Below are 18,472 nucleotides of genomic sequence, written 5' to 3'. Positions count from 1 at the left end.
CAAGTAATTTTGAAGCAGCAGCAAAATTGGATATATTAAGTCAAGGATCTTTTCAACAGTAGGTTACTCGTTTCAGTTTTCATTTTCTTTTTATTGCGAAAATATTTTCCTTCATGTATAATCTTAAATTATAGAATTACAATCTATGATTCATAATTAATGGCATTATGATATATGTGCTTCGAAATGACAAATGATATTGCAAAATTTTCGACAATACATATGGTTAAAAAAACAACGTACTCAGATAAATTGAAAGGTCTTGTGTTATCAATTGAAAACTAATATTTTAAAAAGTAAAAACTACTAAGATCAAGCCTGTCCTTGAACTATTTTTTTTTTTTTTTCATCGTCCCTCTGTTTTTAATATGATTGGTAGTTTTTATGACGGCTCTGTCTAGGTCGGTCGCGTCAGTTTTCAAAAACAAAATCTGACACTCAAAAAGTTCTCGAAACTTTAAGACAACAATGCTATGAAAATGAATAGAAACGTTTAAAATGTTCGTTTTTGCTATATATATACTTTAAAAATATAACACTTTGGACAGCGAGAATTTCTGAAATGAATTTTCAGAAATTAGATCCTGATTTAAGAATGGAGGAAAAAATATCATTACAAAGAACCCTCTTGTTTTCTTATGCTAACAAAAAACTTGTAATTTTAATTTTACTTTAAAAAAAATAAGGAATTCTTAAATGAAAAAAGGAGGCAAGGGGAAATTGGACATGGTCAAGAAATTTATTTGTTCTTCTTTTAAACTGAAATCTTTGAGTTTTCTTGCAAAAGTTTTATTGATTAATCAAATCAATTCATTTATTCCTTATAATGGTCACAAACAATAACAGTAATTTTAAATGTATATCCATACATAAAATATGATTTCTCAAATAATTTAATTTCAAGCTTTTCCCAATATTTTCAGTGTTATTAAAATGATATTATTTATTACGTATTGCAAAAAGGCGATCAGGTGCACTGGATGAGTTAGAGTTCGATTGGTTGTATTTTCCCCCAAGATATTTGCTATGACATGATCATGTTACTAATAAATAAATGAATAAATATAGGATTTGAAAAAAAATCAGACTTTAAAAATAGATTTTAAGGACTCTAGATATTACTTATGTTTTATTTATAAAAAATATGTCTTGCAAACATTAAGAAAAAAAATCATGATGTTTTAACTCATTTTCATGGCAGCAGTTACTTTATAGCATACATAAGCCAATTTCATTACAAATGCATAATTCGTATAAAATTTGACATTTTAAATACGAGATGCAAAAAAAAAAAAAGAAAAAGAAAAAACAAGCAACACCATAAGTACAAAACAAATGCGTAAACATAATTCGAATAATCTTTTGATTTTGAGGCTTGAAATCAATTAATCACTAATGTCATGTCTCATGTTATATCCGCACTAAATTCTCCATCTTAATTACTCTTTATTAATTTTCATTTTTGATAAATTATAATATTTCTTGATTTACCCAATTTGTAAAATCAAGTTTCCGCTTCATGACTAAATTCCTTTTTTGTATTGCAATTCATCCAAAAACATACCTTTTTTTTTTAAGTACATTTATAGAAACTAGCAATGGCCTGATATTTATTACCACTCGCTCCTACTCTCAAAATAATTGCATAACTAAACTGCTTTAAAAGAGCACCATGCAGAGATGCAAAGATTTTTAACAATCCAAAGAAAAAAATTTACTTATGAAATGATAGTTTTAATTTATTCTTTTTGAGTTTTGAACTTTAGCACAATAAAGTGGAAAAAAATATTTTAAAACAGTCTTTGAAAACGGACAACAATTTGAATTGTCATGTACATACATCTCTTTTTAATTTTAAATTGCAGAAGCATTTTGTCGAAAATGACAAACTAGCATATGCAGGGACAAAACGGAAAAAAAAAAAAAAAAACTGAGCATGAATATTGATCGCACGGAGAAAACCTCGTCAGCTTAAAGAACCGACAAATTCATGTAATAAAATGATAGCGTCATGTTTTGAAACAACAGCAGATACCAGTGAAAAAAATTCAATCGACAACACAAAAAAAAAAGTATCACTGCAAGAGGTGTTGTTACTTAATGCTATTGAACTAGTGAATGATGCATTTCAGAAGAAAAACGAACAAGCAATGAATTTTCGGAAAAAGTTTCTGTTGAGAAACATTTAGCAAAATTCTCATTCTTCGAAATTAAAAATTATTCCCCCCAACCGCCCCCGCGATGTTATTCAAATTTTCAGGGTGTATTTTGGTGGTCTTTCCTCTCTTTTTTTAGGGGAGTCTCTTTCTAGGGGGTAATCATTAATATTTAAGGGGATGTACCAACACTCTTTGGGGGGAGGTCTCTTCTACTATTTTTGAACTTGCAAAAAATATGACTTCTCGTTTAGACATTTTCAGCAACAAAAAAGGGCTTTAATTGCTTCTCAATGATTTTTTATCCTTTTAAAATGGTCGCACTAAATCTTAATTTCTTAGATATTATGGAGGCTCAGTCGGCGCCCTTCAACTCAGCTTTCCTGCGCCCTATCGATCACCCAGTCCGGCCCTGAATACAGTCAAATTGATCATAAATTTCAAGCCAAAGGGCTAATAAAAAAGCAATCACAAGCCTCTCCTGCTCAAGAGAAAGTGATGTTAATATTGGAAAGGTATCATCTCTCGGAAAGAAAATACAACTAGCTATATATATATTTTTTAAATAATAAAAATACCCACAATAGAAAGAAACACACACACATAAAAGGATTTATCCAAAAATTACATGCAAGAGACCGAAAAATTTGATGACGAAAGACGACTCTAATTGTCTAGAAAGAATCTAGACAATTAGAGGAGGTGGATAGCGCATTGTTGACATTACCACCGAACTGCTTGAATTGAGAAAAAGTATTTTCAACTGAAGGGAAGTTGAGCAATAAAATGAGTTCCAGGCTTGGAGACAATTCAATAAATTCACTTTTTTTTATTTTTACTATTATTGATTTTTTATTGTGACATTTGTTCCTTAATTTTATAATTTTCCCAATATGTTTTCATAAATAATACAATTTTTGTACAAAATTATGAAATGTGGCAACAAAACAATGTTTTCAAGAATGTTTTGAAAAATTTCAAATACCGGTATAGTGATATCACGTTTTAAAAATACCGAACACCAGTATTGAATTTTTGGTCTGGTATTGCAATCCCTAGAAGTGACTGAGCTGGAGGTTTTAAAAATTCCAGCTCAGTCACTTCTTATGCCAGGCTGATGAGTGCTAATAAGCACGAAACTGCAGTCCTCGACTGGAATGACTGACCTGGCGGTGAATTTCATGTATTCTGAAGATGTTTCTTATTTAACTGGTTCTATCAAGTCTAACCTCAAAGACTTTCACTTTTTTTTCTTTCTTAATTATTTGTGATGTAAATTTTGTGCTCTAAAACCCTAACACTTAATGTGCAAAGTGATATTTAAAGTATGAAAGAAGTTTTTAGTTATTGCCCTTGACCTGCCCACAGCAGTTCTACTCGTGCTAAATAAGTAAAATATCATGCAATTAACTCAGTTGTTAGAAGATACTTTTTAAAATGTATTTCTTGTTTTGATTTAATAATTTCAAGTTGTGTAGTAAGTTTTCTAATGTGTCACCAGCTTTCAAAAAAATGCCACAAAATCATTGCTATGATACTTTGAAATTCATACTTATATTTATCATCGCTAACGTCCTAAATGACATGAAAGTTGTATGCACTTCATTTTCAGTTAATGTTGTACAATTGTAAGAGTTCATAATTTTACTGATTTTTTTTTTTTCTCTCTCTCTCTTTTTCAGAGAAACACCTCCAGAAACTACTGGACGGTCAATAAAATCATTAATTCGAAACATTAGTGGAGGTCTTCCAACATCACCTGTCATGGGTAGAAGAACAACAGAAGTTCGTAAACCTGATGAAACTTCAAGTTAAGCCAAATTTTAAAGTTAAAATTTTGCACTTATTTTTAAGATATGAATAAAACTACAGTAGAATCCTGATTCATTGCATCTCCGCTTTAAACACCTGTAATTAGTTTAAGAATGAAGATTGAAAAACAATCTATGTATTTTTTTATTCTGACCCAGAATTTCTCTTAACCATGTCTCCTGGTTCCATTTGAGATGGTTAAATCGGAGTCTGCTGTATTTTTAATTTTATACAAGTTTTAGATTTCAAATATGTATGTGTGTGTGTGTTTTTCCATTTAGAAAAGGAATTATTATTATTATTATTGTTATTTTTTGTACAATATAACAATATTATTTCAACTTTTTACTATCACTAGCACCGCTCTTAAACAGCATTCAATTAGCTGTGTTTAGTCTCATTTCAAAGTTCTTTACCTTTCAATCCTTAAGATAAAGGGTTAGCCTTTTTCTTGGAGGAAAAGCAGAAATATATTTTCTGTTTCCTGGAGAGATATATTTTTTATTTATGATATTATAACAAAGGACTACAGTCAACCCTCATTTATCGCGGTTAATTCGTTCCAGACTTTACCGCGATAACTGAATTTCCGCAAAGTAGGATTCTGTATATATTTTTCTAATTAGAGAGCATAAAACTTACTGCAATTTAAATAGGTTTTTATCATAGTTAGGGCCCCCTAGACATTAAACAGCACCCTTAGCCACCATAACATTTGTATTACTTAATATATTGCACAAAATATGAGAAAATTAGATCTGTTAGATGTAATAGATATCACATTGTTAATTATTGGGAAATAAACTACACACACACGCTGTTCTTACACACTACAACTAGTCTGTGAAAAACCTCAACTTGTTCGATGATGAATCAATTGCCTGTTTTAGTGACCGTAAAAGCTTCCGTTCTTCCCATACATTTACTTATGCAACTTAAAAAGCTAGTACATTGTTGAACACCATTTACAGATGTATTTATCCCCTAGTAATAATACAGTGATTTATACTTTCCAGTTAGTGCTTAACGGTTAAAATGAGATAGCGATTCTCTACACTTTCTTCGGCGATTTTATACCTCCACTCCCTCAACTAGTACAACTAGCCCCTCCAGACCTTACTTAAAAGCTTACTTTACTTAAAAGACATATACTTTGTTATTCTTTTGTGGAAAAAAGTTTACACGAGCGCGTAAAAAAGGCTAATTACTATATTTGAAAAAAAAACTAGAAAAAACTGTGATGTAGTGAAGCCGCGAAAGTCGAAGCGCGAATTAGTGAGAGACGACTGTACAGATAAACCTTTGCAACCATTGTCTTGTTAGTTTCAAGCATGCTAGGGTTCTTTTTCTTTTCTGTAAAAATAGGGAATTTAGTTGATATTCTCACTTGTAAAATAACTGAGAAACAAAATTGATTCTTTAAAAAAAATCACAGTGAAATGTAAACCTACATGAACCTAAGGAATTTTATTCCAATTATGTGCAGCATGATGGTGAGTTAAAAACTGCCCCTAGAAACAGACATAGCAAAATACAAGTTCAGAAATTCAGAAGATGAATCCTATGGTGTACAATGGCAAAACGCTTTGCCCATGGATTATAAAAATCCCCTTCACCATGTCCACCACAGAGCTTACAATTGTGGTTAAATAGAATGGCTTGTCTATCCTTCTATAATTTATGGCTGCACCCTTGACTTCATTAAATCTCATGATACATAATGTTTTATCAGTGTGAATATGTGTATTAACCTTCCAACTAACATTGTTTTCAACAGATTTGTCAAAGCTGAATAAGTTGAAACCAAGATCACCTAGTGTTCCTCCTCGACCATCAGGAAGTCTTTCTATTATTGAATCATCAAAGTCTAGGAAAGATCCTTCTGAACCAAACAAATCTGTTTCTAATGAGGTAAATATTACCTACTAGTTGGTACCCACACATCTTAGCCTGTAGTAGAAAATTAAAAGGTCATTTGGTTTGCCTGCATATTTGCAAATAATGGATGATGAATTTCTCCTCAATTTGCTATGTTCATTTGCTCACCCATGTTACGATTCCATATTATGATAATTTGGTAATTTACTCGTCCATGTTATGATAATTTGCTCGGTAAAATGTTCTTATAATTGGAATAGAAAAAGAACAAAATCAAATTTTTGAAAAATCGCTTTGAGGTGCATATCTTCGTGCTACAAACTACTTTTGTGTCAAATTTCATGAAAATCTGCCGAACAGTCTAGCTGCTATGCATGTTACAGACATTCAGCTTTATTATTAGTAAAGATTGATTCAGTGACCCTAGTTTACGAGTTATCTGACATGACCTCTCATCGGCCCTGTATTTTTTTTTTTAACCAAATATAGTTTTTATTTTTTTGAATCGACTGAGAGAGTGTTTTATGTGATAATGATGCAAAATGTTAAAAATACTGTAGATTGTTAGAAATATTGTTTGAGCAAATAATCGTGATGAGGAATATAGAGTGGTGTGTGTGTATGTGTAGAAAAAAAACGTAGAAAGTAAAAGTGAATCTATATCACAAAAAAAAAGTTTTTTAAAAAAATAGCAAGGAAAAGGTTAGTTTTTTTCTTTCAATTGCATTTTTTTTTTGTGTGTGTGTGTGTGTGTGTGTGTTCTTTCCGTGTTGTGTGTGGATATTTTAAGGTTAGTTCCATGGTTTAGAGCTTAAAGTGCTGAAATTCGTCATCAGGGGATTATGGTCCGAAAATATGTTCATTTTACGTTCGAAAAATTTACTTTACAGTAAAATCAGTTTATTAAAAAAAATTTCTTTCTTCCTTTTCTTTTCTTTCTTTCTTTTTTTTTATTTTAGTGTGTGTGTGTTTGTGCAAAAAAAAAAAATGTAAGTAGGGGAACATGGGGCAAAGTGAAATGATGAAATATTTACTCTGCTTTTAGTTCCACCTATCTGGTATTGTTTTAACTATGTAGTACCATATGTAGTCTTTTCTGGTCAGGAAAAAAATACTGCCGAATATTAAAGCATTTGGTAACACAGGCAACTTTAAAAAATTTATACTCATATTGTAATATTTTGTGTAAGTCAAAAATTATTTTTGTTACAGTAAAATGATGAAATACTCGTGATTAACATTTTAAACATTAATTAAGACTTTCTAATATTTAATGCAGCAAAAATTTAATTAATATTGAGCTTATTTGTATTTCAAATAAATTGTACAATTTATCAATGGCAAACGAGGCAAAGTGGATGAGACAAAGTGAAATAGTGTGTTTCATTTACTAACTCAATCTTTTAATGTAAATCACTCATGTTTTCATTTATTAAATAATTCATTTGCATTTATTCATTTAGTAACTCACTTTTTTAGTCATTTATTCTATTATTTTCTTATTTGTTCCTTCTTTTACTCGCTCATTTATTTTTCTTCATACATTAATTAGTTTATTAATTTAATTATTCATTTTTTTACCATTATCTTTTCATTTATTCATTCAACCTTTTATTTACTGATTCTTTTGATCTAAAATATGTTTTATAATCAAATAGAAAATATTTCATCAGAAAAATATTTTATTTTTCGCTTTGCCCCATGGAAAAAAAAGTGAAAATTTTCCGCCCTTTTTTTAAAACTCAAATTTAATGTGAAAAATGAAAAATACTGCTTCAACGCAAGTTTTATTATAAAATACAATGTTCTTTTTTTATGTACTGTAATTTTCAAAACAAATTTCTGATTTGTTCATATTGAAAGAGCTCAGTCATCTTTGCCCCTACATTCCTCTACATGTTTGAATATATATTTTTGTAAAATTTATTTTACAATATGTATTGTTTTGGGTCTGTGTACTTCAAGCTCCACTTTTAAATTGATTACCAATTGTATTTGTAATGTGTGTTCGATTTCTTTCTACAGGAAGGTAGTTCTCCTCAAAGGAAACAAACAAAGCCTCAGTTCAAAGCTCAAATAAGTTTGCCTTCTTCTATGCAATCATCTTTGCCCTCAAGTACATTTATTTATTTATTTGTATTATGCTGGTATTTAAGTTTTTTTTTTTTTTTAGTGTGACTATCTAACTTTTAGATGCGAATGTTTGTTTAGACTTCATGTCTCTGTCTATGCATCCAAGTTCAAAATAATTTTTACATAGCTAAAAAATTAGATTCCTCAGAAGTCTTAAACTAGAATTTTGCTTATTTATCTGTGGATTGATATGTATTAAGCCACAGCCCAAAAATACTTTTTAAAGTAATACAAAGAAATTCATGGGGGAAAAAAGAATAACTAAGGTTTAAAAATTAAGTCTTAATAATTTAGTATATAAAATGATCACTCACTTGTTTATCACTGATGATATCGTGAACATGATATAATGTTCATTATAGTGTTTCTAAAGTTATTTTCTGGTATTAAATTCATCTTGTTCAGCATTGCAGTATGACGGGCACTTATACTTGTAGATGGAAGATGTGTGTGTGTCTCTGTGCTACTGCTTTTACTAGATTTGCTCAATATGAATGAACATTATTATCCATACGTTTTTTAAAAAAATTATATGAACCTCCGAAATGTCTTTCATAAGGTTCTAAAACCTTATCCTGGTCACAAAAAACCCATGTTTTGAACATGTAAGTGCATACCTCCATTGACTAATATTGTGCCATTGACTATGTCATCCTGCACTCCCAATCCTCTCCTTCTAATGTAAAGAGTCCGCTCTCGGAAAATTTTACATAACGGAACGTGTAGTAAAATGAAATAGCAAGGCATTAAAACATTTTACTCTGGTTACACGCCGTCCATATGGCAATATTTTAACTGTTATTAAACATGTTGATTCTAGTCAAAAAATAAATAAATAAATAAATAATAATAATAATAAATTACCTTTGCACTGAAAGTACCAGACATTTTCAAATTTCGATGCCAATATTGTAATACTGTGTGGTATATCAAAAAATTTTGTTTTTGTGTAATAAGAAAGTTCTTGTTTTCACTATTCGAATAATGATCAAGACCTACTGTTGTTAAGTGTAGAACTTATTTAGTGAATATTAACTATGTTTTGATTTTAATTGTGTTGCGCAATTTGACAAGTGCATACCGGGCAAACTGGAATAGTTTGGTTCACTTATTTATAAATTCATTATCATACATAGTCATTGATTTATTCATATATTAATAAATTCTTAGACACTCATTTTTTCATTCATTATTTACCAATGTATTATCTTATTTCTTTAATAAATTAATTAATTTATTTTTTATTCATTCATTTATTAATTCATTTACTTATGTGTTCACTATTCACTATGTTTTTATTCAAAGAAAAATATTTTTATTAAACATATAGAAAATGTTTTATTTGAAAAAATTTCCAACTGTTATTTCAATACAAGTTCGATTATGAAATATAGTGTTCTCTCTTTATGCACTGTAATTTGCAAATAAAAATTTCCAACTCGTTCATTTTGAGAAAAATATTATTTATCTTAACTATTCCCATTTGCCTCACAATTTCCCCACTATTTGCTGCAATAAACAATTTTAATGCCAGTTGAAAGTTTTGAATTTAATTGCTTTCTGTTAAGAATGAATTCTGTTAAGCAGTTATTGTCATGTAATCAATATAAAGAAGCAGCTTTCTTTTCTATTAATATTTTGATTTTTTTTTTTTTTAATGACCAGTCCAGGTCATTCAAATTTTTTTAATGATATTTAATAGCCTTGCGTGCCCCTTTCATGCTGAAACCAAGAGTTATCTCAGATAATCACATTGGCAAAACAATTTATTCCCTGTCAACTAACTCAATGTCTGGTTTTTAGTACACAGACCCTTTGATTTCCCCCCCCCCCACCCTTTTTTTATTCAATTAAAGCTAATTATGCTCGTTTTTAATCTCTTATGCAAAAAAAAAATGGATTACACTGAAAAGGTATTTTAGTCTTATTAGTTTGGTTATAAAAAGGACATTGGACATGAGCAGAAGTTTTATATGCAGCATTATTCCCATTTGTTGACTTTTAAATATCTTGCATTAAAAAACACTGTTTAATTTCTTGAAAATATGAAAATATTAGCAAGGTTTGTTTAAATGCCTTTACAATTCTACAGCCTAAACATCAATGCATGTTTTAATTTTATGTTAATGCAGAGTAGCAAGTGTTTTATGTCTTGAGATATAAATGAATAATTTCTTAATGTATTTCCCCCCTTGTTCTTTCACTTATATATATTAATTTTGCTGTTTCAGTATGTGATGAAAAAAGTGGGTTTATAATTTTGAGTCGAGTAAGTGTTGTTTTGTTACATTCATCGCTTTGTAAGTTTTGTGGCAAATCTTATTTATAATAGGAGAAACTTTTTCTTAGGAAAAATATGCTGAACATAATTCTTTGATTTCTCATTGCAAGTTCAATTGTTCTGGCACATTAGTTGCCAGCTCCGACATGGATGGAGTTGTAAAGTAAGTTATTTTTCCTTTACTTGTTAATATGTGGTAATAATTAATAGTCTCCCTAGGTCCTCAGTTTGAATTTTGAACCTTTCAGTGAAATAATGCGACATATGAATGGTGTAACTTTGATTTAAGTCTTTGTCTTTTTATGATAACAAACCAGAGGTGTTCCAAAAAAAATTATTTTTTTGCTACTTAATATTTATACCACCTCATTTTAGAACTAATTGTTTAGTAAAATCATATTTCTCTGCTTTATGTACATTAGGGTGCGTCATATGTTTTTTTTTTTTTTTTTTTTTTTAATATTGACTTGCGCAATTAGGATGCACTGTATTTGTCCCAAGAAATTCATTTTTAATATTAATTTTGAAAAATATTAAGGTTTAGCTACCAGGAAACAAACTACAAAGTTTGAAAAAAAAAAGGTAAAAAATGGTCAATTTCCAAAATATTTTATGCTAATAAAATGTTTAAAATTCTAGTTCTGATACCATTCAAATACTTCCTTTTAACACTCTTTACACATGTCTTTATGAATAACTGCATTTCTTTAAAGTTTTTAGTTCCCGAATGAACCGTACATTTTCGTGAAATTAACCAAAATTCGATTTTTTCAGCTTTTCTTGTACATTGCAGCATTTTGTCTGAAAAAGTCCCGCAATACTTATTTCCGTTGAGTATGTTCTGCATTAATGAAAAGAATTTTTTTTTTTTTTTTTTTTTGAGTATTGATTTGCACATTTGGGATCTAATGTACTTACACATGAGATATTCCTTTCTGATAATTAAAAATGCTCGATGATGCTCATGTTAAGTATACGCCGTTGGCCTTTTATTTAATGCTTACAGACATTTATCACCAATTAACTAATTTATTTAATAAGTAAAAAGTATGGTATATGAAACAAAATATACTTAATCTACTGCAAGAAGTGAAATACCAAATAATTACTACAATTTGAACACATGGAAAAATTATCCATGTGTTCAAATCAATGTCAACCTTTCACTCAGGTGTCCTAACACAATACTGCAATCAGCCACTGATACAGTTATTTTACCGTCAAATTTGGAACGTTTTTACGAAGTCTTTCTTTGTTCTTGGCCCAACCACATACTGATTCTGCAGCCTCGGTCACTAATTTCACTGCTCCCTCACAACTTTGAGTGTGTATTGAATATGAAGGAAGTTCCAGTGGGAGAAAATTCAATGCTTTAATCTGTTTCAAAGATAAATTTGCTGTAAAAATTGGTTCAGTGAGGATTTCTGCTCCCCATTCGATCAGTTCAGTAAGATTGCAAGCACCAAGATTTTTCCACTGCGGAACTCTAAAAGACCGTACTGATGTACATCCTTGCTCATTTCTTACCGTAATTAACATTAATTTGTCAACTGCAAAAGCTCTTTCGTTTGTGTCATGAGAGCAGAGAAGAGCTATGAGCAGATTTTGTGAATGAGCCCACCAGGATCCATTTTTTATGTAGGGTTCAGAAGCTTCTTTAATTCTCTCATCTTTATTTCTGCCAAAGTCTAACTAACTTTATTAGTTATGTGGTGGTCCATACTTGATCTCATGTTTGATCTTAATCTCGTAAAAGTTTCAAGATTTCTGCTTCTTTATTTCCAAGATTATGTTTACTCATTTAGAGCGGCAAGCACCTCATGGCACATATAAGCCATCTACTGTGGGAGAGTTGGCCTCATTTAAGTGCTGATACTTCTGGTTCCAGCTCGCTTTTTCCAATTGCATGAAGATATTTCCATGCAAGTTGGCTGTCAGTGCGCATTTGGCAAAATATATTTTCTTCGATTTTAACAAGGGGCTCCAAAAACGGAATTGGCTCAAATTTAGTTTTTTTTCTCACAAGAATTTCAACCTGAGTAAATAGATTACCAATAGTACCACTCCAGCCAGCTCTTTTCTGAAGAACTTGATCCGTCAAGCTTTGCGACTATGTGACGTAATGGCAGCTCACTGATGTGAAGCAAAAAGATCTAAAAAGCCTGCGATTAAGAAGTTAAGAAGTTTTTCGACAAAATATAGCTCATTGCAACATGGGAAACTTTTTTCAATTTTCATTCTTTGCTTTGCTTTTGAGAAAAACCAGGATTTTGGATGGTCGCCAAGTTTTGGCATGTGTAATTTCATTTTTATTGGGAATATTGCTTCCTCATCAAACATGGGGAGGGATCAAAATTATTAGAAAGATATAGAAGAAAGTTTCGTGATGGCCACAACATACTATTTTTTTTTTAATCAGAAGTAACATCTTATCTTATAATTCAATGTTTTGCATCATCGTTTACTTTCGATTGTGACCTAAAGTGAAAATCTATAAAATTAATTTGATTCTTCTTTTTTAAAAAAATAGTGGTTAATGTTTTTAAAAAAACCATAAATTTTGCAAATTGTGACATTTTTCATTCAGCTTTTGGTTTACATTGTTTATTATTGTCATTATGTTTTTGCTTTATTCTCTGCTTTAAAATGTGTTTCATAAAATTTATTTGTTTTCTAAAATTATTTTTATGTGCATGTATGCTGAAGTATGAATTGAGGCAGTAAGAAGCAAAGGGATGCAAGTGGACTATTTTAAGTTTCAAGCAAAACAAGTTTGAAGATCAGATCCTAAGTAGGCTTTCATTGAAATTTTTTTCTAGATCATGCTGTACAGCAGCACCTACCGGGGCTACTAGTACCATCTCTTGCCCCAAGACAGAGGAGAGGTTCACCTACCATTTGTACTGGTTATCTCCAAATTTTTAATTTTGCCACATGCATCCCTTTGCTTCTCACTGCCTCAATCGACCTGGGGAAAAAAGCATAATGTGAAAATAATTATTTTATTTTAGAATATGGAATGCTATTCCTTCTATATCAACTATATCAACAATAATGTCAAAGACAAGTGTTCTGTCATTAGAGTGGGGTTGTAAAAGAGAACGACTGGTATGCTATAAAATGTTATATCTTACTTCTACGATTTTGTATTTTGTGCTATTAAATCCTTTGTGATTGTTTTCAGCTACTATATGGTGGAACAACGGGCATAGTTAGAATATATGATACAAAGGAGAGAAGAGTAGTGAAAGAAGTATTTACAGATAATAACAGTGCTAGTAATCAAAGGTAGTAAAATCTGTTTTTTGTAAAATATTTAGTTCAACCCTTTAAAAACTTTGAAATTTCCCCCTCTCTTTCTTTCTTTTTCAGTACCTTATTTAATTCATTTTAAGCACATAAGAAAAAATGTATTGTATAACATAATATTACAGTAACCTCCCGATTATCCGCGGAATAGGGTGGCACAGTAATGGCTGATAAGTGAAAACCGCGTATAATCCGAATAATAGGTAAAAAACAATACTACTGTATACAATAGCTAAAAAATATGAATAACTCCCACATACACACATAAATTATAGCTAAAAACATTGATATGTTTCATCTACTAACATTAAATATAAAAAAATATACATATGCAAAAGCTAAAATCGAACAATAACACAATCTTAAATTTAAAAAATATTTAATGACGGATAATCTATAATCGGATAATCTATAATCGGGAGTTTACTGTACTTGTTTACCCTTTTTCCATTTTCTTTGTTTACACTAGATTGACTTACCATTGGACAGTCCTCTTTAGGCTGATTAAGAAGAAATTTATTGCAGCATGAAATCTGTTTGAATAATCAATGACTAAGAAGTTTTCTTGAATGAATGTGTGATATGTGTATGTGCTCGGTATTTTATCATTAAACAAAATTGATTTCATTTGGCAAATTGAGAATTTCCCCCCACCTGGGAATTTTAATTGGGGGGGCACCCCTGCTGGAACTCAGAGTAACTTTGAGAAGAAGAATGTGAGAAATGCTTTGAAAGAAACATTATTAAAAAATGCTATTGGAGTTATGGAACTTAAAATCAGAAGTATATGATTCATAAACATTTTTAAAACTCCTCTTTTTTTGTTCTGAAACATAAAAAACTTTAAGAAGAAATTTCCACTTTCAAAATCAGGTGCAAATTTACTGGAGTAGCCAAACTCATTGATAAGTTAAAAAATTTAAACAACTGTCTTTTTTTTTCTTTCTTTCTTTTTTAAAGGGATTATGCACAATACCAATCTGCTTCATTATTGTTTTTTTAATCAGTGTGATTTATTAAACTTGTAATTATATGAAGAATATTAATTTGTACTTCACTGGAATCTCATGGATCAATATAACTTTTGTTTCCTTTTTTTTTTTTTTTTTTTTTTTTTTGCAGGGTTATTTGCATTTGTAGTAATCCTCTAGGAACAAATTTTATTACATCAACAAGTATTGGTGAAGGTGGTCAGCTTTCTTTGTGGGATGTGAAAACACTAGGATTAGAGGTATGTACACCTTAAATTAGTCATCCAGAAAAACCGACAATTTTAACGATGTGTGAAATTTTGAAAAATCTAAAGCAAAGGTTTTTCAATTTAGAATGATTAAAACAAAATAATCATTGGACATGCAAATAAATGCTCGATTGTTGTCTTGCTAGAGTTGCAGTAAATGTTTTTTGAGGAGTATTGCATGTAGAGAATTAATGTCGCTAATCATGCATTCTCAATTCTTTATTCCAATCGTGCTAAATATTGCATTAGAGGATGCCTCAAATCAATTTCTTTTCAAATGTATCATTCTGAATTTAAATGAAAATTTCATATTCTGAAAATGAAGTATTAGCCTTTTTTTTCTATCCCCATTATAAAGTCTTAAATAAAAATACAATGTCAAACATTTCAAATCTTTCTTTTATAAAGACTGAAATCCAACATAATTCAATTTAAATATTTCAAGTTTCAGTATACCCATATCACCAGCGCAAATCTTGCCAAGCAAACTTCATTGCCGACAATACTCATGAATAAATGTTAGATCTAAGATAAAGTTTAAAATAAACTGACCTCAGAAACACAAAGCAGTCTTTTCCTCCCTAAAAAAAGAAAATTTAAAGTAGTAAACCCTGCCACTTTCAGTTAAAGACATTATAAGTTCTAACTCAATCAGATTGTGTGTAATTTTTTTTTCCCAAAGGCAAGACAGGGGATTTGTAAAATTTTCCCTTTATGAATTTGTAAAATGTTTTAAGGTTGGTGAATAAATAAGATGCAATCATTTATTTCCCTAATATTGTATGACCAGAAAATCGGCCGTCAAGGTATGACAGGTGAAAATTGCTACTACATTTGAACCAAGCAATTGGCTTTTTGGCAATAGTTTGATAGTTGAAATTTTAACCCTTACTCCAGCATTCATTGTTGACCACTTTTTTGTTTTTTCATTCTCCTAAAATGACTGTCTGCACAGTGAAACATTTAAGTTACCAAATCCAGTTCAGCCTTGTCAAAATAAAGTATTTTACTGCATATCAAACATCGCCAGAAAATGTGGCTCGACCATACATGCATATGTACTTAAGAACCTATGGTCGTCCAAAATATCCATTTTGACCTTATTTGAGTCAATTACCACAAGTTTTCTTGTGACGTTTATGTATATTTGTGTGTATGTATGTACCTATGTCGTATGGTATGCCTAGTTATGCAGCTCCCTTTTTGGTTCGATTCAGATGTTTCGAAAGGGGTCTTTTGCACATTTTTGCGGGAAATCAGTGTTAATTTCAATGCAAACTCAAGCGATGTTGACCAACACTTGGCGAAAAATTGCCGAGCTTTTGGTTGCCAAATTTTGTAGTTGGAGACAAATTTGGTGAAATTTTTTTTTTCGAATTTGGTATCAATTTGGCGCTATTGACAATATTTAGAGAGTTATCTATTGAATCACATTAAAATTGTCGATTTTGGGAAACATAATCTCTGTAAAACGCTTTTCTGTGTTGGTTCACGACAAATTAGTTAATGTGACTGATGCTCCTGATTCAGGTAAGGTGTTAGTGTTTTTCTGAAAGTGTTGATTAAAAATAATTTAATTGGCATAAAAGGCAGTCATGTGGTACACACATCAGCTGATTTAATTTATTGTTCTGTATCAAATTAGGTGGAGAATGATAAATATACCCTTGTTGATGACAGTATATTGTCACTTATTTATTCACTATTTCAGTGGGTGAAACATATTCCAGCATTTTGAAAAAGTACATATTTACTTTCTCCTACTTCTAAAAGATGTAGGAAAGAGTTGGTTAACAGGGTTAACTACGTATAAAGATTACAATACCTTTCAGCTGTATCTTTCTTTTTCATCATCCTTTAAATGTAGAAGAAAGAAATGAATCTATATATATTTTTTTAATTTGGATTTTTATGGAGTTTTTTTTTTTTTTTTTTTTTTTTGTTTTAAGAGGTTGTGAGTTTCGGTTTAATCAGTCTATGGAAAATCTCTCTTTCATGTAGTTAAGCTTTTTTTCTTTTTTTTGTGAGCATGTCTCAAAAATAATGCAAATATATGAAATATTTGTATCTTTGTAAAATTAGTTTAAAAGTCTGTGTTATTTCAGTGGCAGCTTCCACGAACTTCAGATACCTCATGTGCATATTGTTGTTCTTTTAATCATAATGGACAGTTGTTACTTATTGGTTCATCAGACGGGACTTCAAGTATATTAGGTAAGTTCACCCCTTTAAAAGCTTGAACTTCATTGAATTTCATAAAATAACTGGAGAGCTATCAACTCCCAGAAAGTCTTAAAAGGAAAAACCTGCAGTAAAATCTCATTTTAGTGAATACCGATACACAATGAAATATCCGTTGCCATAAAATTTTTATTGCCACTACATTGCTTGAATTCCTTTACAATGAAATCCTCGTTGACTAACAAAATGAGCAAACTAACTAAATAGCTTATTTACGGCTTATTGTGTCAATTTAAACCTAAAATAAAATTTGTAAAGTTTTTTGAGTTGACTTTGGGTAGCAGCAATAAAAATAAAACCTTAGTATGAATCTTTTAATTTAATCGCACTTGAAGAAAAACTAAACACTAATATACCTAGTTATACAACATGACTAATATTGTGTGGAAAAGTAGAAATGTCTTATAAAGCTAATCTTTGACATTTCATTTTGCATGCTATCTAGGGGCAAAACGGAAAGTTTGTTTGGCAAGCTAGAATGTTCAGTATAACTTTAAATTTAACAATTTATACAAAATATACAATTATCATCCGCATTAGTTGAGGGACCCCCCCCCCCCTATTGGTAACATTTTGATATTAAGAGTCCAAAAAATGCAATTTTAGACAATCTCTGATAATGTTTAAGTCAGGAGAAGAGAGGTCTTTTGCTCTCCCCCATAAATGTTTTGAAATTGAAGTTGCAAACATTTGTGATGAACATTTGCAAACCAGGACTAGTAGTAAAGGGCAGTTTAAAAAGCTTAATTGTCCCCCCCCCCCATGAAAAAATTATGGATCCACCCTTGGATCAGTACTCAGTTCGTGTGACCAACCACACGTTCATAGTTCTGAAAAATAAAAAAAATTAACGACCATTAGGATTTTTTGCGAAACCCAAAATTGAGAACTTGTAAATGTTGAACCTATAAGGTGACCAAGTTTTGCATTTCGCTAACCTATGCCATATCGGATTGTATGGTCGAATTCAAAAGAATAACTCCTAACATTTTTGTGCAGATTTAAGGACAGCAGAAAGTATAGCATCTTGGACATCACATTCCACAAATGTTCTCTCAACAGAATTCAGTTTAGATGAAACTACATGTTACACTATGGGTTCTGATGGAAAGGTAAGTTCTTTTAAATTTCAACTGAGTGTAAGATAAGTTTTTCGATAGTTTAAAACGTTCTAATTGGTTTAAAGCAGTGTTCAGCATATTTCCCCTTAAGAGTGAGTTAGTATTAATTGTTTTTTTTTTCTTCTTCAATGCTTTAGTGCATTATGCATATTAAAGGCCATGTGGATATTGAGTATGTGCTCGTTACACTTGTGTGTGTGTTTTTTTTTTTTTTTTTAATTAATCTGTTGTCTGTTAGTTTTATCAAAGGGCTCTTGCAATAGTTTTAGTTTTTGCAGAGTTGAACTCTTTTTCATGGGAT

General features: G+C 30.5%; 1 protein-coding gene across 1 annotated transcript in view; it reads left to right on the top strand.

Annotated features, from left to right (window-relative positions):
• The window catches only part of LOC129233158 (WD repeat-containing protein 91-like), a 47,914-nt gene that overhangs the window by 26,274 nt on the left and 3,168 nt on the right, over positions 1 to 18,472 (top strand). The window contains exons 6-15 of the mRNA XM_054867232.1: positions 3,839 to 3,966; positions 5,746 to 5,879; positions 7,872 to 7,962; positions 10,211 to 10,248; positions 10,329 to 10,423; positions 13,272 to 13,368; positions 13,445 to 13,548; positions 14,692 to 14,800; positions 16,915 to 17,023; positions 18,050 to 18,162. Of these exons, the coding sequence (XP_054723207.1) occupies positions 3,839 to 3,966; positions 5,746 to 5,879; positions 7,872 to 7,962; positions 10,211 to 10,248; positions 10,329 to 10,423; positions 13,272 to 13,368; positions 13,445 to 13,548; positions 14,692 to 14,800; positions 16,915 to 17,023; positions 18,050 to 18,162 (1,018 nt within the window). The remainder of the gene's footprint in view (positions 1 to 3,838; positions 3,967 to 5,745; positions 5,880 to 7,871; positions 7,963 to 10,210; positions 10,249 to 10,328; positions 10,424 to 13,271; positions 13,369 to 13,444; positions 13,549 to 14,691; positions 14,801 to 16,914; positions 17,024 to 18,049; positions 18,163 to 18,472) is intronic.

This window comes from Uloborus diversus, chromosome 1 (genome assembly GCF_026930045.1).
Source record: "Uloborus diversus isolate 005 chromosome 1, Udiv.v.3.1, whole genome shotgun sequence".
NCBI classification, from domain to species: domain Eukaryota; kingdom Metazoa; phylum Arthropoda; class Arachnida; order Araneae; family Uloboridae; genus Uloborus; species Uloborus diversus.
Note: the sequence above shows the minus strand (reverse complement) of the source record. Positions and strands in the feature narration are given on the sequence as shown.